Here is a 23,737-nt window from a genome sequence, read left to right as displayed (position 1 = left end):
ATAAAGAGGGGTGGGGGTGGGGATAGAGATGACCAGAATGACACCTAGATTTCTGGTTTGAGCATCTCTGTGCACTGTCTATATCCAGGATGAGTTAATCTTCTATTCTCTTAGAGTCTCCCTTATATTTGGCAAATTACTGTTTCGTTTGTTAGCAGTGTGAGCTTTGGTAAGTTGCATAACCTCTAGGCCTCAGCGTTGAATCATCTGTAAAGTGGGGTTGTAGTAAGGATTATATGTGAATTCATGTAATACAACTAGAATAGCAAGCACTCAGTAAACGTAAGTTTTCATTATTGCTCACTTGTTTCCTAGCATCTTGAGTAAAACTTCTTGAAATAAAGATGGTATTACTAGCTGAATATATCTTACCTTAAGCTTCTCAAAGTATTTTCACTGTTTTACTATGTTTTTCAAAATTCTCTTTAGACTTTGAAACTGTTTTACTTCTGGAACCTGGAAATAAGCAAGCAGTAACTGAACTTTCCAAAATTAAAAAGGTAATCCATTCTTTTCCCCAAAATATTATCTATTTTCTGAAATATAAACACATTTATTTCTTACATAATTAACTTGAGATTATTTTGATAGTCATGAATTCAATTTATTTTCAAGGAGTTAATTGAGAAAGGATACTGGGATGATGTCTTTCTTGATTCTTCACAAAGGCAAAATGTGGTAAAACCCATTGATAAACCACCTCATCTTGGGTCACCTGTAAGTATAGCACTTTTCTTTCATTTTTTCCCCTCCCATTTAAATATCAGTGTTGTATTAGTAAGATATGGAAACAAACTCTTGAATTGAAGCTTTATAAGAAATATTGAAAACTCTTCCTGGAGCCATTTGTAGTATTACTGAATTAATAACATAGGGTATAATTTGGCTGTATTTGAAGGTTTCTGGGTTAACATCTTAAGAGATTGTTTTAGTTTTACAATATAAATCGAAATATTTCTACATATTTTTCTGACAATAAAGAAATTTGAACCATTTTTACATTTTGTAACTACTAAATATTTTGTATTACCATTCTTTTCTGAGGTTGGGTTTTTATTATAGTAGCCTTGCATCTTGTGAGAAGTTCGATCTAAAATAGGCATTTAGGCAAAAATCTAGTATAGGCGAAATTACTGTTAAAAGTATGCTGTGCATATTATTTTGGCTATACCATACTATTTCTTATTAAGTTCGATAAAACCAGTTTTTTTCCCTGCAAAATTGGAAAAGAAATAATAGCTGGCATGATTTTAACATTTTGTTTTTTGCTAAACCATTTGAAATCATTTAAGACATGTATATGATTTTGGTGACTCTAATATGATTTCTAACATTTACTTTGTGTGTGTCTGTGTGTACGTGAATACAAACACATCAGTTAGGTAATAAGGAATAATTATAAAGTGAACACCTGTGATGCCACCAGCCGGTTCAGAAAATTGAATATCAACCCCCAAAAATCTCTGTCTGCCCCTCATTACGATCCTCTCCCTGACCCATTGAGGTAACTGTTAGGCATGAATGATACTCTGATAGAAATAACAGTTTTATAAGCTCAGAGCAGGTGTTTTTTATCTTTTCACAAAGGAAGAAAGTGAGGCAAATGAAGTTTGTGTTTTGCCAGGTTCATGTTGGTAGTTAATAGCAGATAGAGTTCAGTTTTTTTGTCTGATTTAGTAATTAGAGAAACATTTTCTCACTATGACCTTATTCTTGGATTTTCTGGAGCAATGTTGGTTTCATACATTATATTCATTTTAATACATTGCATTCACTTGCTATTCTTTTCTTTTCAATAAGGGTGATTTAGTTAATGTGATTTAAACTTTTATGTCTTTATAAGAATTTTTCATGAAAATTAAGTTATAAAAAAGCTTTTGTCAGGTTCTACTCTCTATTAGTATAAAGACATTACCACATAGTAAATCAAATATCTGTATATGTAATGTCCCACAGTCAGTATAGCCTAAGGAACTTGTATAAATTTGTTGGGTTTTACTTTCCCTCACCTTAAAAAAAAATTTCAGTTAATAATTACGAAAATATGACATGTGGTAATACCTCAAAACAAAACACCTGAATGAAATTCAGGTTTAAACCATTCTGTAATATGATCCAACACAAATAAAATCAGTATCCTAGTAGGAAGGGGAAACAATAAAAATTGCTGTTTGTTCTTATGATAGGTCTCTATGAAAACATGTAGACATTTTCAAAATAGAAGGTAGTCAGTTTGGTATAATGCCTTGGAGACTTGATTTGAGCCCCATCTCTGCCACTTTATAAGGTTTAAAATCTTGGGCAACTTTTACCTAACCCCTTGTGTGATCCTTACCTTTTCTCTTTACATGGAGAATAATTCACAGATTAGTTTGGATCAAAGGAAATAATGTCTGTAAATGCCAAGGCAGTTTCAGATGGAACAAATGTTAGTTTCCTGTTCAGTCACATTTTTGTGAGACTACCTGGTCAATGGGGAAAATAGCCAGGAAAGAAAGAAAGGCTACAGGAAGTGGAGAGACAGGTCTAGGGTTACTTTATCCAAGTGAGAAGCTAGACTACACTGTCCTTCAGGGGATGGCATCCTGGGAGTACTTTTGTTAAATATCTATAGAGTTATTGAGTTGGAGATATGAGAGTAGAGATGTAGGTCGATTGAGGTCTCTGATTTTTCAATAGGGTGGTATTAAGTGAAAGTTTTTCCTGATTCCTTGTTTCTGATTTTATTTTATTTTTCTGTCAACCCTTCTCAGAACTTTACCTTGCTACCTGTTCCTTCTGCTGTCTCTTCTTTTCTGTTTATTCTTATTTTTTACTTCTTTTTCTTGAAATGACTATGATATAGGACTAATTAAAATTCTACGCTCTGAGCCTTAATTTTAAAGAGGAGATGAATTGAATTTTTTATGTTTTCTTAAATTATGTTTTTGCGTGGTGGTATCTTTTATGGTTTACTTTGGTTACCTGCATACTCTCCCACCCACTTCCATCATTAGCCCTCAGCAGCTCTCTGAACCCCCTGATTTGTATTTAACAGAGATCACCTATTAGAAAGTTAATTAGGATCCTGTTTACAGGATTTAGCTTTAAGTGGGACCAGTTTGATTTCATTCAATAACTACTACCTGTCAGAAATTACAGTCTGGCGGTGGAATTGGCCCAGTGGTTAGGGTGTCCGTCTACTACATGGGAGGTCCACGGTTCAAACCCCGGGCCTCCTTGACCCATGTGGAGCTGGCCCACGCGCAGTGCTGATGCATGCAAGGAGTTCTGTGCCATGCAAGGGTGTCCCCTGTGTAGGGGAGCCCCACGTGCAAGGAGTGTGCCCCGTAAGGAGAGCTGCCCAGTGCAAAAGAAAGTGCAGCCTGCCCAGGAATGGTGCCACACACACAGAGAAGTGACACAGCAAGATGATGCAACAAAAAGAAACACAGATTCCTGTGCCGCTGACAACAACGAAGATGCAGCAAATGGACACAGGGAACAGACAGCCAGGGTGGGGTGGGGGAAGGGGTGAGAAATAAATAAATAAATCTTTAAAAAAAAAGAAAAGAAATTACAGTCTTTTAGATGAGGATTGTGGGCAATAATGTAAAAACAGGAATGTTCTACAGGGTATTAAGAATGTGGTACTACATTGGAGAAATAGAGCTAATGTAATTTAAGGACTATAGCTAACAAATTGTAATGTTTTTGTAGCAAAAGCAAAGTTGGTACAGTATTAATTATATTCTATTTTTTTTAGCAAATTAATTTTATTGGTACATATTAATAAAGCATGCAATTCATCCAAAGTATACAATCAGTAGTATTTGGTGTAATCACAAAGTTGTGCATTTATCACTTCAGTCATTATTAGAGCATTTTTATTATTTCAATAATAAAAAGCAGACAAACAAGTAAACAAGATAATTCTTCACCTCTCAATCTCTTTATGTTTCCCATGCTGTGCATAGCTGCTATTCGTGCACAGTTATTTATTTATTCAGCAGTTTTATTGAGATATATTCACATAACCATATGATCTATCCAAAGTATATAATCAGTGGCTTATAGTATAATCACAATGTTGTGCATTCAACACCACAAAAAATTTTAGAACCATTTAAGTAATCCCAAAAGAAAAACTCTACATCCCTTAGCATGCCTTCACTAGCTCTACATAACCACTTATCTAATTTCATTTTTTAAGTTGATTTATATTTACATTTTATTTAAATGGAATCATGCAATACATTACACAGTATATTTATTTCATAGTAGTGCAGTCATACAGTATTTGTTCTTTTGCGCCTGACTTGCTTCACTCAATATAATGTCCTCCAGGTTCATTTATTCTTACAGCTGCGTAATATTCCATCATGTGAATTTCCATAGTTTATCCATTTATTGGTTGATTGACACCAGGGTGTGTCCAAATTTTGGCAATTGTGAATAATGCTGCTATGAACGTGAGTATGCAGATGTCTATTTGTGTCACTGCTCTCAGTTCTTCTGTGTATATACCCAGTAGTGGTGTTGCAGGGTCATGTGGAAAATCTATATGCAACTTCCTTAGGAACTGCCAAACAGTCCTCCACTGTGGTTGTACATTCTGCATTCCCACCAACAGCGAATAAGTGTTCCTGTTTCTCCACCACTTGTGGTTCTATCTTTTTAATAGTAGCTATTCTGATAGGTATGAAATGATATCTCATTGTACTTTTGATTTGCATTTCCCTAATCACTAGTGAAGTTAAGCATTTCTTCATGTGTTTTTTTGCTATTTGTATTTCATCAATGAACAAATGTCTGCTCAAGTCTTGCCCATTTTTAAAAATTGGGTCTTTGTCTTTTTATTGTAGAGTTTTAGCTTCTCTTTATTTATCACAGATATCATACCCTTATTGGACATCCAAATATTTTCTCCCATTGAATTGGCTTCCTTTTCAGCCTTCTGACAAAGTCCTGTCAGGTGCAAAAGTTTATTTTGAGGAGGTCCCATTTATCTTATTGTTTTCTTTTGTTGCACATGCTTTGAATATAAAGAGCAAGAAACCACCACTTATCACAAGGTCTTAAAGATGCTTCCCTATATATTTGTCTAGTAGTTTTATGGTCCTGGGTTTTATATTTAGGTCTTTGATCCATTTTGAGTTGATTCTTGTATAGGGAGTGGGATAGGAGTCCTCTTTCACTCTTTTTATTATAGCTATCCAGTTTTCCCAGCACCTTTTGTTGAAGAGACTGTTTTGTCCCGTTAACATGGACTTGGTAAGTTTGTCAAAAACCAGTTGGCCGTAGAGGTGAAGGTTTATTTCTGGATTCTCGATTCTATTCCATGGATCAATGTATCTATCTGTATGCCAACACCATGCTGTTTTGACCACTGTAGCTTTGTAATATATTTCAAGGTCAGGCAGTGAAATTCTTCCCATGTCTCTCTTCCTTTTTAAAATGCTTTTGGCTATTCAGGTGCACTTTCCCTTCCACATGAATTTGGTAATTACCTTTTCTGTTTCTGTAAAGTAGGCTTTTGGAATATTGATTGGTATTGTGTTGAATCTGGAAATCAGTTTGGGTAGGATTGACATCTTCATGATATTTAGTCTTCTGATCCCTGAAGATGGAATGTCTTTCCATTTATTTAGGTCTTTATTGATTTCTTTTAACATTGATTTATAATTTTCTGCATATAGGTCCTGTGCTTCTTTGGTTAAATGGATTCCTAAGTGTTTGAGTCTTTTTGTTGCTATTGTAAACAGAATTTCCCCCGATTTCCTCCTAAGGTTGTTTAAGACTAGTGTACAGAAACATTACTGATTTTTGCGTGTTCATCTTGTATCCTGCCAGTTTGCTGAACTCATTTATTAGTTCAAGTAACTTTGTTGTAGACATTTCAGAATTTTCTAAATATAGGATCATGTCATCCACAAAAAGTGAGAGTTTTACTTCCTCTTTTCCTATTTGGATGCCTTTAATTTTTTTTTTTCCTAATTGCTCTAGCCAGAATTTCTAGCACAATGTTGAATAACAGTGGTGATCATGGGCATCCTTGTCTTGTTCCCAGTCCTAGAGGGAATGCTTGCAACCTTCCCCATTGAGTATGTTGTTCGCTGTGGGTTTTTCATATATGCTTTTTATCATAATGAGGAATTTTCCTTCTATTCCTATTTTTAGAAGTGTTTTTATCAAGAAAGGATGCTGGATTTTGTTGAATGCCTTTTCTGTGTAAATCAGTAAGTAAATTGATTTACTTATGCTGAACTAGCCTTGCATACTGGGAATAAATCCTACTTGATCGTGATGTATAAGTCTTTTGATATGCTGTTGGATTTGATTTACAAGTATTTTATCGAGAATTTTTGCATCTATGTTTATTAGAGAGATTGGTCTGTGATTTTCTTTTCTTGTAGTGTCTTTATCTAGCTTTGGTATTAGGGTGATGTTAGCTTTGTAAAATGTTTGGTAATTTTTCCTCCTTTTCAATTTTTTGGAAGAGTTTAACAGAATTGGTTTTTTGTTTTTTTTTAATGCTTTGTTGAATTCACCTGTGAAACTGTCTGGTTCTGTTGGACTTAACTTTGTTGGGAGATTTTTGATGATGTATTCATTCTCTTTAAATATGATTGGTTTGTTAAGTTCTTGTATTTCTTGTAGTGTCATTGTAGGTTGTTTTTGCATTTCTAGGAATTAATCTATTTCCTCTAGGTTATTTCGTTTGTTGGCACACATTTTCACATAGTATCTTCTTAGGATCCTTTTTATTTCTGTGGGGTCAGTCGTAACTTCCCCCCTTTCATTTCTGATTGTATTTATTTGCATCTTCTCTCCTTTTCTCTTTGTTATTCTAGGTAGGTGTTTGTCAATTTTATTGATCTTCTCAAAGAACCAGCTTTTGTTTTGTTGATTTTCTCTATTGTTTTTTTCTTCTCAATTTAATTTATTTCTGCACTAATCTTTGTTATGTCTTTCCTTCTGCTTGGTTTGGGAATGGTTTGCTGTTCTCTTTCTAGTGTCTACTTGTTCAGTTAGAGCTTTGATTTTAGCTCTTCTTTTTTAATATAGGCAGGAGTTTAGGGCTGTAAATTTCCCTCTGAAGACTGCCTTTGTTGTATCCCATAAGTTTGGATAAGTTGTATTCTCATTTTCATTTATCTCAATATGTTTACTGATTTCACTTGCAATTTCTTTTTTCTTTTCCTTCCCCTCCCCCACCCTGCTGTTTTTGCTGTCTGTGTCCATTCACTGGGTGATCTTCTATATTTATTTATCTTTTTGTCTTCTCTTCTCATCTTTCTTCTCTAGGATTCACTGGGATTTGATCCTGGAGACCTCCGATGTGGAGAGAGGTTCTCTGTCAATTGTACCACCTCAGTTCCTAGTCTCTGCTGTGCTTTACCTTGACTCTTGCTTCATCTGCCTTTTGTTGCGTCATCATCTTGCTGCGTGATTTACTTGGACAGGCACTGGCTCACTGCATGGGCACTTGGCTTGCCACGCAGGCACTGGCTTACCACATGGGCACTCATGTGGGCACTTGGCTCACCAAGTGGGCACTCAGCTTGCCACATGGGCACTCATGCGAGCTCTTGGCTCACCGCGCAGGCCCTGGCTCACCACACAAGTGCTCACACGGGCAATCAGCTCACCACAAGGGCACTTGGCTCACTACATGGGCTCTTGGTTTACCGCATGGGCACTGGCTTACCGCGTGGGCACTCACGTGGGCACTCGGTTCACCATGCAAGCACTCACGTGGACACTTGGCTCACCACACAGGCACTCAGCTCATCATGTGGGCACTTGAGTAGGCACTCAGCTCACCGCATGATCACCCACACGGGCACTTGGTACGCTGTGTGGGCATTTGGCTCACTGCGCGGGCACTCAACTTGCCATATGGGCACTGGCTCATTGCGCAGGTGCACTTTCTCACCAGGAAACCCCAGGGATTGAACCTGGGTCCTCCCATATGGTAGGCAGAGGCCTTACCACTTGAGCCACATCTGCCTCCTGCAATTTCTTCTTTGACCCACTGATTGTTTAGGAATGTGTTGTTAAGCCTCCACACATTTGCAAATTTACCTTTTTCTTGTCTTCTATTGATTTTCAGTTTCATTCCATTATGATCTGAGAAGGTGCTTTGTATAATTTTAGTCTTTTTATATTTATTGAGAGCTGCATTTTGACCTTGCATGTGGTCTATCGTAGAGAAAGATCCATGGGTACTTGAGAACAATGTATACCCTGCTTAGTTTGGGTACAGCATTCTGTATATATCTTTTTGGTCTAGCTTGTTTATTATATTGTTCAAGCTCTTTGTTTCCTTGGTGATCTTCTGTCTAGTTGTTCTAGCTAGTGATGTGAGTGGTGTGTTGAAGTCTCCAGCGATTATTGTAGTGATGTCTGTTTCTCCCTTCAGTTTTGCCAGAGGTTGCCTAATATATTTTGGGGCACCCTGGTTAGGTGCATAGATATTTATGACTGTTATATCTTCTTGGTGGATTGTTTCTTTTATTAATATATAATGGCTCTCTGTATCTCTTAAAACTTTTTTGCATTTAAAGTCTGTTTTGTCCGATAGTAGCATAGCTACCCCTGCTCTTTTTTGGTTACTATTCGTGTGGAGAATCTCCCCAACCTTTCACTTTCAGCTGTTTTCTATCCCTGGGTCTAAGGTGAGTTTCTTGTAGGCAACATTTGGATGGCATGTGTTTTTTAATCCATTCTGTCAGCCTGTATCTTTTGATTGAGTTTAATCCATTCACATTCAGTGATATTACTGTAAAGGCATTATTTACTTCCACTATTTTTCTTTGATTTTCATATATCATATCTTATTTTTCAAAGTCTGTCTTTTTACTAATTTTGGTTATCCGTTTTTCTATTCTTCTATACTCTCCTCCAAGCCTCTCTTTCCTGTCTTTTTCTTTCAGGCCATAAGGCTTCCTTTAATATTTCCTGCAGAGGTGGTTACTTTTTTACTAACTCTCTTTGTTTTTGTTTGTTTGTGACTATTTTATACTCACCTTCATGTTTGAAAGAATTTTGCTGGATAAAGAATTCTCAGGTGACACATTTTCTCTCAGTATCCTAGTTGTATCATACCACTGTCTTCTTGCCTCCATTGTTTTCGATGAGAAATCCACACTAAGTCTTAATGTGTGTCCCTTGTATGTGATGGTTGTTTGTCCCTTGCTCCTCTCAGAATTTTCTCTTTATCTTTGGCATTTGACATTCTGAGTAGTATGTGTCTTGGAGTAGGTCTAATTGGATTTATTTTGATTGGGATATGTTGCACTTCTTGGACATGTAAGTTCGTTTCTTTAGTGAGAGTTGGGAAATTTTCAGCTATTATTTCCTCATATACTCTTTCTGCCCTTTTTCCCTTCTCTTCTCTTTCTGGAATTCCTATGACACATATGTTGTTGTGTTTCGTGTTGTCATTCAACTCCTCAAGGTCCCGCTAAATTTTTCCCATTCTTTTCTTGCTTCAATTTCAGCTGTTCTGGTTTCAGTATCACTTAATCTTTTTCTTTCATTTTGAATCTTTTCTTGTGTGCCTCTTAATGTGCTTTTTTTCCCCCTAATGTGTTTTTTATCTTGCCAATCATGTCTTTCACTCCCATGAGCTCTGTTATTTTTATATGCAGGTTTTCAAATTCTTCTTTGTGCTGGCTCAGTGTCTTCTTAATGTTGTTTATCTCTTTAGCCATCTTGTCTTTCAGCTCATTAATTTGATTTTGGAAATTTGTGAGCTTCTTGTTAATTAGTTGTCTCAAATCCTGGGTCTCTTCTAAGGGTTTGTTACATTCCTTTTCTTGGCCATGTCTTCCATTTTCTTAGTATGGCTCATAGTTTTTTCCTGATGTCAAAGCATCTGATTAGGAGGTGAGTTTACTCAGTTGTTCAAGCTCTCTCTGTTTCATAGGGATTTAGTGGCATAGTGCCATATGTTACTGCTGTTCTTTGATGCTCTTTTCAACCTGGTTCCTTAGGTTTCTGTTAGTTCCTCAAAACTGAGCTCTGGACCCAGTAATGGTTTGCAGACCCACTTCCTAGGAGAAGGAGGGAGGCTGAAAAGCTTCTCTTAGTTATTTGCCTTTTTTTTTTCTAGGTCTGGGGGCTGCGGAATAAACCCAGGGCTTTGTATGTGGAAAGCTGGTGCTCAACCCACTGAGCCACATCGGCTTCCCTGATGTGTTTTTTTCTTTCATTTTGCTTGTTGTTTGTCTTTGTTTTTTTTCAGGACCCCCCATGTGGGGGATGGGTGCTCAATACTTGAATCCCGTCTGTTCGCCAGCTTATTTACTTTTAATTTCCTCACATGCACTTAATTTGTCTGCCAGCAGATGGCACTCTTTGGCAGCCCTCTCCGTTCAGTGCCTGGTCAGAGTGTGTTTGCTGTGACACAAACTGGATCAATGTGATATAGTTTCCTGCCTGCAGGCTAAGAGCCTGTGATTCAAACTTTCTCAGGGAGAGTTCTCCAGCCTTTGCTGGCAGCCTCCTAGCTTTCCTGGGTAGGAAACAATTCCACTTCCCTCTGAGTTCTCAACCTTCATCCTGGTTATTAAAGAGGTAGATTCCCGGTGCTGCTGACAAGAATACAAGTGGACACAGAAGAACACACAGCGAATGGACACAGAGAGCAGACAATGGGGGAGGGGGTGGGAGAAATAAATTTTTTAAAAAAGAGGGAGATTGATGCAAGGGTCATATCTCTTTAGTCCAGTGCCTTCTCCCAAGGCAAACAATGGGGCAGACCCACCTGGCCTGGAAGGGTTTGTGGGACACAGCAGACCAAATCTGTGGGCTCTAGCTTGTCCCTCTCTTTCCCTTTTCCTGGGGAGGTGGATCTCTGGGGCCCCCTTTGTAGCTGCCAACCCAGAGACTTGAATATTTGAATGTGTCCTTAGTGTGTAGGAGAGCGCTGGCTGTAGCAGCTGCAGCTTTTAACTCAGTTTTTTTTCCTTTGTCCTTTTGTCTTCTGGGTGGTGTCCAGCCTTCCCCAGGTGTCCTAAACCCTAGAAGCATTTTTTTCCAGGCCGTTTCTGTCTGTCCTGTAGCTGTTTTTCTGAGAGAAGAGAATCCCTTGTCTTTCTAGTCTGCCATCTTCCCAGAAGTTTCTCTGTATTTATTCTTAAGGTATAAAAAAAAGAATATGAGGTTTGATTTTGTGAGATATGAATACTATTATGCATTTTTTTTCCTCTTCATTTTTTTTTTTTTGTTAATAAGGAAACCTTGGCTATGTCATTTATCTAATCTATTGTTCATCTGTGTGTATCTTTCTGAATACTAGAGGAACAACTGAGTTAGCAGTGGGAATTAGATGAGATGAAAGTGCCCGAAAAGGAACTTGCTGGGAGTGATGTTTCTGTGACTTGTTGAGTTGCCTTTTTCTGTTTGTTGTGTATGTGTGCATGGGAGGGGTGTTTGGTTGAATTTGAAGTAAAGTTATTGAAAAGAAATTATAGTGTTGTAGGTAAAACCCTAAAATTTATCCATTCTTGGACAGTGTCTTCTTGATAGAAAACTGTTGCTTTTTTTTTTTTTAAGAAAACCATTGCTGATGGTAATTCTTTTCAAAGCAAATATCTTAACATGATCATCCCTTAATAGAACTGCCAACGGGGCTCTTGTTAACAAATTTACTAATAGCTTTTTCATTTAGGTACATTCATTCAGTAAGACACAGTTGTGGCCATTGTGTATTAGCTGTGTTATACGTTAATAGAATGTCTGGTTTTGACAGTGACTTAAGTGTATATATCAAAAGGTTCTATATTTACAGCTTTTTAGTTTATAATTCAACTGTACAGTTGAAGAGTATTGAGGAAAGTTTTTTGCTTCTTTAAATTTAAATTCCAAACATGCACAATAGAGAAAATGAACTCCTTTTTTCTTTCACATAGCTGCAACTATTATCAATGTTTTGCAAATTTTGAAATGAGGTATTTTTTAGCTATTTCTTTTTCAGTACCTCTGATGGGACAATAGTTCCCACTGTATACTTCTGCTTGCATGGCATAGTGAAAAATTACTTTTTATTTTTAAAAAAGTTTAAGTACTGTAAGTAAACTATGAAATATTTGAAAATGTTTGATACTTGTAATGATTGAAATAAACTGTGTTTAGTTTCCTGGCTGCTAAGACAAATATGCAATGGGTTGGCTTAAATAATGGGAATTTATTGGCTCACTGTTTTGAGGCTAGAAGCCCAAAATCATCAAGACAATGCTTTCTCCCAGAAGGCTGGTGTTCTGGGGCTGGCTGCTGATGATCCTAGGTCTTTAGCTCTTCTGTCACATGGCAGTGAAGATGGTGGTCTTTTCTGGCTTCTCTGGGTTCCATTGACTTCTGGCTTCTGGCTGCTCTCTGAGGCTTTCTCTCTACCTGTGGTCTTCCTTGTAGCACCTCTAGTAATAGGATTAAGACACATTCTGAGTCAGGTGGGTCACACCTTAACTGAAATAAGGTTGTCAGAAGGTCTTATTAAGGGTTCATACCCACAGGAATAGAAGATTAAGATGTTTCCTGGGGTACATAGCTCCAAGCCATCACCACAGTTAATGTAATTTATTTTATTAAGTTGAAAAAACATTATGGTTAGCTCTTACCAACCTTGTGGATATTAGTTGACAAATCTTTAATCCTGGACTGGCTTTATCCATCTGCTACATATTCAGAGAATGTACTTGAGTTACTGTCTGGGCTTGGTCAGCTTGTCTCCAGTTGGCCCACCATACTATTGTTGGTTTGGTTGTATTTTTTCTCTGCTTTATTGCCTCTAGGATAAAGTTCAGACTCCTGACATGGCACCTGTATTAATCAGCCAATGGGTGCTGATGCAAAGTACCAGAAACCTGTTGGTTTTTATAAAGGGTATTTATTTGGGGTAAAAGCTCACAGTTACAAGGTCCTAAAGAGTCCAACTCAAGGTTACTTTCTCACCGAAGTCAGTTGCCATGTATTGAAGTAAGGTGGTTGCTGATTTCTGCCTGGTCTGTCCTTCCTAGGCTTCCTCTTCCGCTTAAGGCTTCTTCCCAGTTTTACCTGTAGGCTGGCATGGGGTTTGTCTCTCAGTGCTTCCCCTCTCTTGGCATAGGGCTTGCGTCTTTCCGGGCTTTCTATATCAGCCACAAACTATCAGGAGAATGACTTCTCTCTCTCCAGGGCCCCAGGATCAAAAATGACAGATCTCTATTCCTGAGTGTCTTCTTGAGTGAGTGTCCTGTTATATCAGCCCACCAAGGAGGCAGAGACTCAAGCTGAGTCATTCCTAATTAGTTGAATCAAAGTCCTTATCTTAACAGATAATTTAACCAAGGGCCCCTCAACTGAATCCAATATAACCAAAGGTATCACACGTAGAAGAATAGATTAGTTCATAAACATAATCTTTCTTTTTGGGGGTTCATAAAAAAATCTCAAACAGCCATAGCACCTGTAGCAGTTTGATAAAGTTATGAATTCCAAAAATTGATATTGGATTATGTTTGTAAACTCGTCTGTACCTGGGCATGATTAAATTGTGATTAGGGCTTTGATTGGGCCATGTCAGCAGGGTGTTGAGTCCCTGTCCACCAAGGGTGATAAAAGGCATGGCGAAGGACAGAGTTGGGGGTTTTTGATGTTGGAGGCAAAGGACAGAGTTGGGGGGTTTTGATGTTGGAGTTTTGATTTAGAGTTTGATGCTGGAGTCTTGAGCTGGAGCCCTGGGGCAAAGAAAACAGAGGAATAGAGATGGCTCCTTAGAAGACACAGCAGAAAGCCTGGGGAGAGAGACAGAGCCATTCGCCTGATAGTCTACAGCTGGCCTTGTGGAGAGAGGCAAAGCCTAGAGAGCCTCATAGTCTACAGCTGACCTTGTGGAGAAAACGGAGGACCTGAGCCTGGAGAGAACAAGACCTGGGAACAGAGAAACCCAGGAAGCCTGAACCCTGGCAGATATCGGCAGACATCTTGCTCTGATACGTGGAAATAGACTTTGGTGAAGGAAGTAACTTACACTTTATGGCCTGGTATCTGTAAGCTCCTACCCCAAATAAATACCCTTTATAAAAACAAACCAAATTCTGGTATTTTGCATCAGCACCCCTTTGGCTGACTAATACAGCTCCTAAGTTCCTTTAGAACAGGAGTTCTTTCTTAACTAGGGTCTGTGGAAAGATTTCAGAGGGTCTGTGAGCTTGAATTGAAAAAAAAAATCAACTTATCTTTTTTTTCCTCTGCTCTCCGATGTCTAGTGTCATTATAACTATCTGCTACATAAAACTGAGAAGGAGTCCATGGTTTTCCCCGGACTGGCAAAGGGGTCCTTGGAACAAAAAAGGTTAAGAACCCCTGCTTTAGAAGCTATCTTTCTTTTTTTTTTTAAGATTTATTTTTTTCTTTAATTCCCCTCCCCTCCCCCGGTTGTCTGTTTTCTGTGTCTTTTTGCTGCGTCTTGTTTCTTTGTCCGCTTCTGTTGTCATCAGCGGCGTGGGAAGTGTGGGCGGCGCCATTCCTCGGCAGGCTGCTCCCCTCCTTCGCGCTGGGCGGCTCTCCTTACGGGTGCACTCCTTGCGCATGGGGCTCCCCTACGCGGGGGACACCCCTGTGTGGCACAGCACCCCTTGCGCGCATCAGCACTGCACATGGGCCAGCTCCACACTGGTCAAGGAGGCCCGGGGCTTGAACCACGGACCTCCCATGTGGTAGACGGACGCCCTAACCACTGGGCCAAAGTCCATTTCCCTAGAAGCTATCTTTAAGCAGCCTCTTGGGCTTTGTCTCCCACTACTCCTCCCCTTGTACTAGCCCCACTGGACTGCTCACCTATCCACTGCCCATGCTGTATCTTTCCATGTTGCCGTCTTTTATATTTTTTCTGCGAAAGTTTCCCTTATACCAGTGTTCATCTTCCATCCTCTATTCTCTTTTAGCATTTTGTGCTTTTACCTTTTCTAGTACATATCCTATTGCCTTGTAATTATTTGCATATACATGTCTCACCTCCATCCAGATTCTTGAGGGGGCTTTTTATTCTTTGTATTCTCAGACGGAATGATACCTAAGTGTCGAGCCACAAAATTGAATTTACTTGTAACCAGGTTATTGGTATAAAAACACTACACTCTTTCAACTTGTGACCCTAAAGTAGGAAACCTTTGATATATTGATTTAAAGAATTTGATTGAATTGTTATAGAAACCACTGAAGAAGGTTATTATTGAAGAAACTGGTAACTTGATACAGACTATTGATGTGCCAGATATCCCTACTGCTGCTGTTCCAGGGAGTAATCCTGTTAATCAGGCAAGTGTAATAGCAACTTCAGGCACTACAAGTAAGAAGAATTCAAGCCAAGGTGACCTGTTGCCCACAAGTGATATTCCAAGAGCAAAAGTACTGAAAATAGAAGAAATCAGTAATAACTCAGCCCTGCTGTGAGTAGAAATACTCTTCTCTGATAATTATCTAGAATGACGATAATACCATTAGGAAATTGATATTACTAATAAGTCTTCTAGTTTGTACACATCACCATCATTTTTTGAACTGCCCAACTTCAGGTTTCAATCTGCTTTTTTATTTGTAGTGCTGTAACATTTTCCTGAAGGAATTACCAGATCTGCCTCGCTATTCCTTTACCATAGCAGGGTATTTAGGATTGATAAAAAACCTATCTCTTGAACAAACTGATTTTGTTCATTTTCTTTTCTAGTACTTCAGTATGTATGTTTCACTTTTTAATTCAGCAATTTTTTTTAATTTTTAAAAGGAATCTTCATCAAAATGTAGAATTTAAGCATTATTATTTCAGCCATTGATTTTTATGATTATTTATGGGCTTTTGTACTTTGTTTGGAATTTTTTTAAGTAGTCACATGTGTTTCCTTGATTAGTAAATAGAGGATGTAAACTCATTAGGTTTAGTTTGGTTGTTGAAACTTTATATATTCTTGCATTGCTACTCAGCAAACCTATTAATTGTACCTAGCTATTAAGTAAAATCATGAAAAGTCTATTTTTTAATTTCAGATTTCTGAAAGGCTGAATTGGGAGTATATTTGTCATTGGAGTTTATAGAAGTAGTGTCCTCAGAAGGTGGCCAAGTAGCTGGGAAGATGGAATGGCCATTACGTAGCCATGTGAAAATCTGCATGTGTATAGTGTGTTTTGCCAAAAATATACATATATTATTGGCTGAAAGAATTTACAGCTTATATAAATAGATAGTACAATATTTTTAAAGCCAGAAGTTTTTAAATCTGTACTGACGTCTTTCCTTGTATGAGCTTTAACTACTTGTGGTTCTTTTCTAATTGTTTGGCTAATGTCTCTGAACATTTTCAGACCTCAAGGCAATTTGAAACAGGATGTTTGTCAGTCTTTCAGTGAGAAGATTTCCATAGAAATAGAAGAAACATCTGCTCAATTTATCACAGCTGCTCTTCCACCAGTTCCTGCAAACTCATTTCAGCTTGAATCTGATTTTAGACAACTGAAAAGTTCTCCAGATATGTTGTATCAGTATTTAAAGGTAATAGAGAGGACACTAGTTGGTTTATTCCAAGTAAAAGATCAGGGAACTTCTTTTGTCACCGTATAATAATGGTGCTGTATTTGCTTTTGTATCATATGATTGTAGAAAATGGTTTTATTCCTTGTCTGATACATACGTCACTCTGACCAGGTCTTTTTTAAAGATCAGTAACCAAGGAAACTGAGTGATCTTCTTTGGAAATACGTTTTGTGTTAAATTCTGTTGTCTAAAATAGCATCTAATTTCACATACCATTAAGTTTAATCCTTCATTAAACTCAGCACAGAAGAAAGGAAGCTAAAATAGATTGAGTGCTTTCTATGTGCCAAGTAGTGCTTATACTATTTAAGTAATCATTCTCCTGGAAATGGTACTTTATTTGCTCTAAGAAAAGAATCAAATCATATGAAATTTAGCAAATAATTAATTAGCAGTGCTGTTCCTTTCAAATACAACAATAGTGACATACTCTTAATTATGCAATATACAATTATTTCAAATACATTATTTTGTGTAATTCTGTTTTTTAACTGTTTAGTTACTTTTATTGCCACTTGGTAGTTTTTCAGGTCTCCTCTCAGAGTGGTGTATGTTCATCTCTTCTGTTCATGAAATTTTATCTGGCTTGAGCAAAATAATCTTTCATTTTCCTGTCATACTTGTGTCTTAATGTGACCTCATACTTATTCATAACTACTAATGCATAGTAATTATTTTTCACTGTTTTAACCTAAGTAATGATCATATTAGTAATTATTTTGTTTCCTGTGAATATTGCTATAATTTAATTTCCTAACTCTTTATATTTTTTTCCAAGCAAATTGAACCATCCTTGTATCCTAAGTTGTTTCAGAAAAATCTAGATCCAGAAGTATTCAATCAAATTATTAAAATTCTGCATGACTTTTACATTGAGTAAGTTGCATATTAAAAACTATATTCTCATATTTTAATGCTATGCTATTTCTAGTGATTTGGGAAATTCTTTCCCTTTGATGTCATTAATTGTCTTGTATATAACAAAATTAGAATTCTAGTAAATTTTGTTGCAGAAGTTGTAAGAGATAAGTGCAAAAAATTAAATGGGAAATGGTTAAGTGGGAGGAAAGAGGACTGTTAAAATTTTTTTTTTCCTCTTTGACTACTAATTTTTTTGTAGAGAAAGGTGGGGTGTGGAAATGACAAGTGTTAAAGCAGATTAATAGCTTCTTTGCTAATCTCATTTAAGAATATTATAATTTAGTTAAGTTGATTTGATAGGTCTATTCATTTGGGGACTTCTAATACAGATATTGTAAGGGAAAATATGTAATAAATGAGGACCTTATTTATGCATAGACATACTATATTGGTAAACAGAATTAAATGAGCTACTTCAGTTGATCTTTTTTTAAAAAAAATTTGGATTATTTCAGGAAAGAAAAACCATCGCTCATTTTTGAAATCTTACAAAGACTTTCTGAACTTAAAAGGTTTGATATGGCAGTGATGTTTATGTCAGAACCTGAAAAAAAGAGTAAGTTCTAAGAAAGAAAGACTTTCTATATCTCTTTTATTCTTGCATGTTCCTTTATTCAATAAATGATAAACATTTGTTGAGTGTTTACTGTGTGTAGGATGGTCTAATTAAAATTAGTTTAATCCTGACAACAACAGTGTAAGATGTAGGTACTAATATTATCATTCCAGTTTTTCATATGAGGACACTTGAGGCATAGAGAGGTTAAAAAACTTGCCTAAGATCACCACCTAGCAAGTCAGACCTGGGATTTGAGCCCAGGCAGCCTGGCTCCATAGCCTGGGATTTTTTACTTGAAAATGCAGTAATAGCAGAATGGTTGAGTTGGAACATGTAATGAAACATAAAATGGGTCTCTGCCGGGAACATGTAAAAGGTTGGGGTTGTGTGGGAGAAAATCTAACCTATTCTGAGAGATCAAAGTTAGTTTCCTTAAGTTAGCTTGATTTAAGCTGAAACCTCAAAGAAGAGCAGAAACTACTTAGATGAAGTGGTGGAGGAGAGTGTTTTAGATTGTGTATGATGTGTGCAACAGTTGTGAGAAAATTGAGTTCATAGATTTAAAAGAAGTGCACTGTGGCTGGATTGTAGAGTTAGGGAGGAATGAGTGGCAGGTGATAAGCCTGAAGAGTTATGCTCTTTGTTTATTCCCATATTTCAGTCCTTAGTATAAAGAAAGAGTCAGTGTGGAGCACACTAATTTAAGCAAAACCAAGCTATGCAGAAACTTCAGTTACTCGAGTCTTGGACTATATACCATAGAAAAATCATGTAACAAGTAAGTGTAAGAGAACCAGTTCTTTAGTTTTGAAGAGAGCAAAACTCAATATACCATTTCATGTACATCCTAGGATAAACATACTTTGGGCTCCTTTTCTTATTTCTTCATCTCTGTTTTAAGCAATGACACTCATGACTCTGAGTCATTAAGAATAATTCTCTACATTGTACTAAGGAAAATGGACATGTAATTTAGAGAGATTTTTAATGGTGTTTAAACCTAAACAAGTTTCTGCTTTATCTTTAGTTAACCAAAAACATTCCTTGAAATTCCTTGAAAAATATTACTGTTTCTTATTAGGCTCTGACCTCAACTTTTCTTGATCACTCTGCCCCACCACAGTGGTCTTAAATTTTCCTCTGGTAGTCCCAAATGCCAACCTTATTTTGGCTTCAGGGGCTTTGCATCTGTCTGTTCCCTCAACCTAGAATAGCTTTCTACGTCCTTCATGTTGCCTGCTTCCTCACTTCTTCTGTTTCCAGCTAACTGTCATCACCTCAAACCTTTCCTTGTCGCCCTAGTTAAAACGACTGCCTCCTCTCCCCTATCACCCTCTGTCTTCTCACCTTGTTTTATTTTTCTTCATAGCACTTAACTAGCTGACAGTGTTTCGTGAATGTATTTTTTTATTATTTCTCTTTCCCTAATAGAATGCCAGCTCCACAAGAGCAGGAACTTTGTCCGTCTCGTTCACTAATGTAACCTCAGGGCCTTTAACAGTGCTTAGTACATAATAAGCTCTCAATATAAATGTGTTAAATGAAGGAATTTTTTTGCCACTGTAGTATTTTAAGTTCAGGGAGTACTTGAAGATTGTGAGTTGGTTTTTCATGTTGGCCTAACCAATAGTACTACTATCTTCGCTAGGTAACCACTGTCTGAAGTTACACATGGGAAGCACTTTGAATGGTTTCCTGGCATGTAACTAAACATTCAATAAATATTAGCTATTTTTGTCTTTCGTTTTTTCCACTGTTATTAAAAACTTTCAGCTAGTTTAATGTTGAGAAACCTATGAACTATAGTAGTGATACAATTTATTTTCAAAATAAAATGATTTAAGTTTAAAAAACAGTTTACTGAAATAAGTAAATAAGTACATAAATGTATACTTGTTACACAGATATGGCAAAAAATTTGAAGGAAGTACATAATGTGTTAAATTTAATCTGCTATTGAGGATGGAGGGGAAATTTTATGCTGCTAAAGTAAAAGATTCTGGGAAGATATATTGGATTACTGTGCAATCTTCCATTCTGGTGTTGGCTTTATAACAATTTGAAGGGAATTTTAAATAACTCTAATGATTATGGCTTTAAAATGTAAGAAGTTTTTATTTGGCAGATTAAATTACTCCCTTTAATTTATGTTTTTCACTTAGTTTAAAAAATGGAGATTAAATGAATTTTTTTTTCTTTTTCAGTTGCACGTGTATTATTCAATCACATAGACAAATCAGGATGGAAGGATAATGCTCTTGAAGAGCTCAAGAAAAGATATGGTGGTTGATTTCCATTTTTAGTGAAATGATTGTCTTTGGCTTTCATATGTAATTTTTTCTACTGGAGATAAAAGTGTTTTGCTTAAAAAAATAAAATCATACAGGAAAAAGACTATCTTTGCACATAAGTTAACTATAAGATGAATTGTGATTAACGTGAGAAATGTATTCAGATCAACTGTTTATACATCCTTTTGTGAAAATAAATATAAATGATGAGGTTTATTTGTAAGAATCAGTATTTTATTTTATAAGTAACTTTAAATGTTAAAATTTAAATACATTCTTCATTGTACCATAAGTGTAGTACTATTTTTATATTTGAGTTTTTGAAATTTCATCAAAAGGCTACTTCATTAGCATATGGAAATTATTTTATAAAGGGATGTAGGACATGATCAGATTGTTTCTTTATAACATTTTAAAATATCATTATATCAGTCCACCAACATAAAATTATTTAGTTGCTGCAGGACATGTATTTTAGTGTTTGTGTGGAAAAGAGCCCTTTAACTGAATTTTTAAAATAGGTTAATTGAAGAGTGATAACTTCCCTAAATTTGAATGCTACAGGTTTTTTCCCTCATGATGTCCACATTATATGCCAATTAAAGGCTAATAATCTAAAGCAAAGTATACAAATAAAATAATAGAAATGTTTATAAGTAGTAATTAGCATCTAACTTGTGTTAATGTATTGCATGTGTGGTACCTCTTGCTTCTTGAAAGCAGAGATAGAATCCCACTCATCTCTGTATTCTGCATGGTATATTGCACAATTCTTTGCACATAGGCGTATAGTTGATATTTATAAAATGTAATTGAATTTGACAGCAGGAATCATTAAGTGTTCACTGTTAAGAATATAGCAAATTGTGGGTATCCTGTAAGTATTGGTAAAAGCATTTAATATTTTTTAATAACTTGATATTCTCTACTATTAAAGCTGCATAGCTGTTATCATTAGCATTAAGACAGTCAAGTTTACGACCTTATTTATATGTTGGTAATTTTTATTACAATCACACATACTATACTTACAAATTGCTTGAGGAATAATCATAATCTGTTTACAAAGATAATTTCCCTAGTTCATAATATACATCTTTTGGATAAGATTATAATTGAGATGATCATAATACACTTAGGATAGAGTTTGTCATTCGTTTGACAATACAACTCTCAAAATTTTAGACAACTACTATAATGGGGTGCTCTTACCATACCCAGAGGGGGTTGTACACAGCACATGGGGGTAGAGGAGACTACTTTTTAGTATCTGCTGAGAAAGGTGTATGTCTTATAGTCTTCCAGGGCTACTCTGATAAATATAACAATGAGTTGGCTTAAACCACAAGAATATATTGGCATTTACAGTACAGAGACTGGAAGTCTAAAATCAAGAGGTCGGCAAAGCCATGCTTTCTCCCAGAGTAGGTAGTGTTGTGATGGTGGCACCTCTTCACCACATGGTGACCTCTCCAGAACTGAACCTGGGATGTCCCATGTGGGAAAGAGGCAGTCAACTGTTTGAGTCACATCCACTCCCCTCTGGCTTCTTTTGACTTCTGGCTTCTGGCTGTGTCTGAATTTCCTCTCTTTGGAAGGCCTCCAGTCATGTGGATTAAGCTCCACCCTGATTCAGAAGATAATACCGTCTTCTAAAGTCCTTTTCACAGTTGGGCTCACACCCATCAGTATGTGGATTAAGACTTGAACGTCTCTTGTGGAGAACTTGATCCAATCTCCAACAGTGTGTTTGGGGAGTGTTCTCAAAGGGAAAAATCCTCAAGTCCACTCCATCCTTGCACCTAACCCTCTTCATTTCGGGATGGACTGTGAACTTAAAGCCTATGTGAACCATTAGAATGCCCCCTCTAGGGCACTTCCTGGGCCATGGCAGGGCATGGACATAATCCTGTGTCAGTGGCTTTCAAACTTTTGACTATGAACCACAGCAAGAAATTCCTTTTACAACATGACCCAACAAACTCCCACACACATAAACATACCCCTGAAAGAAAAAATACGCAAGGTGCACTTTGATAATTTCCATTTTCTTTTGTTTTTTTTAAAAATTAACTGCTTACCTTCCACTAAACCGATTTTATGATCCATTAATAGATCATAACTGGTAGTTTTAACACCGCCTTAAATGGATTTTTGAGATATGTTCTGACATACTCTTAAAGGTTTCTGTTATGTCTTAACAACTAGGATGAAACAAAATCCAAACTTCAAGCAAAATGGATGGAGATTAAGTGTCTATTTTCCAGCATTCAATTCTGTGCTCTGAAAAAATCAGTACTGTACTATTACGTTGTTCTTTGAAACTGGATAATTTAAAAATCAAAATGATAAACTATTTCACTCAATAGATGTACTTGACAGTGCAGCTCATCTCTTCCTGAAAAGTTCTGAGTCTTTGTCAGCAAAATTATTAAATGCCCAGAAGGGAGCCAGCTATCCAAGGGAATCCTTTTGTAAGGCAAAAAATCATCTTCTAATCTACCCTTTGAGTTCGGTGGCCTGAGTGTTCATATACCAAATTTCTGAACTGAGATGCACATTATCTAAAAATAGGAAAAATTAATGGATGTGAAAAAAGGAAATAAAGCTTAAAAGGAGAGAGAAGACTGAAACTAAGAGCTGAATGTAGATGGAAAGCAATGAAAAAGCACTTCAAAGCCTAAAGTCAATAAACAATGTATGAAAACAAGTTCAGATCCTTTAATGACTATGTGGAAATGTTTCTTTGCTTCTGCCTAGGTTTGTATATCCAGCCAGTTACACATGTTAATCCACATCCTTTAAATAATTGCATTCATATCCTTTGTTTCCTGTTAAACAGATAAGTATAGAACCCCATAGAGAATTGTAGTTTTTAGATTTGTCAATTTTGGAGCCCTTGGAGAGAAAGTAAAAGCAAACACCAGTAGATGTTCAATTTTGAGAAACAAAGGCCCAGTAAACAAACTCATTGACATTTTGAATAAGTATTTATTGAGCACTTACCATATACAAAGCTTGCTGGGGATACAACAAAGCAAAGCAGCAAAGATTAATGGAAGCAATGTATACTAAGCCCAATACATTAATTACAACTGAATTGATAGTAGAGGAGAGCATTGGTACTAATAGAATATACAGGCATACCTTGTGTTATTGCAATTCACTTAATTGCTCTTCACAGATAATGCATTTTTTAAAATATAAATTGAAGGTTTGTGGCAACCCTCTAGTAAGTCTTTGGGTGCCATTTTTCCAACAGCATATGCTCATTTTGTGTCTGCCACGTTTTGGTAATTCTCGCAGTACTTCACACTTTTACATTATTATATCTGTTATGGTGACCTGTGATAATTGATCTTTGATGTTACTCTTGTAATTGTTTTGGGGTTTCATGAACCGCGCCCATGT

The 23,737-nt window shown here is 36.7% G+C and overlaps 1 protein-coding gene across 4 annotated transcripts in view; it reads left to right on the top strand.

The window, feature by feature from the left end:
• Nucleotides 1-23,036, top strand: part of RPAP3 (RNA polymerase II associated protein 3) — a 79,936-nt gene extending 56,900 nt beyond the window's left edge. For 2 of the 4 annotated variants that reach the window (XM_004470416.4, XM_058307876.1), the window contains exons 11-17: nt 430-500; nt 616-717; nt 15,178-15,416; nt 16,327-16,513; nt 17,334-17,431; nt 17,932-18,032; nt 20,240-23,036. In XM_004470416.4, the coding sequence (XP_004470473.2) occupies nt 430-500; nt 616-717; nt 15,178-15,416; nt 16,327-16,513; nt 17,334-17,431; nt 17,932-18,032; nt 20,240-20,325 (884 nt within the window). In that variant the 3' untranslated portion in view covers nt 20,326-23,036. The remainder of the gene's footprint in view (nt 1-429; nt 501-615; nt 718-15,177; nt 15,417-16,326; nt 16,514-17,333; nt 17,432-17,931; nt 18,033-20,239) is intronic. The other 2 variants (XM_004470418.4, XM_058307877.2) reach the window with 1 other exon arrangement.
• The last annotated feature ends 701 nt before the right edge of the window (nt 23,037-23,737 follow it).

This window comes from Dasypus novemcinctus, chromosome 12 (genome assembly GCF_030445035.2).
Source record: "Dasypus novemcinctus isolate mDasNov1 chromosome 12, mDasNov1.1.hap2, whole genome shotgun sequence".
NCBI lineage: Eukaryota > Metazoa > Chordata > Mammalia > Cingulata > Dasypodidae > Dasypus > Dasypus novemcinctus.
The sequence above is the reverse complement of the archived record's forward strand: the minus strand, read 5'-3'. Positions and strand labels throughout refer to the sequence as shown.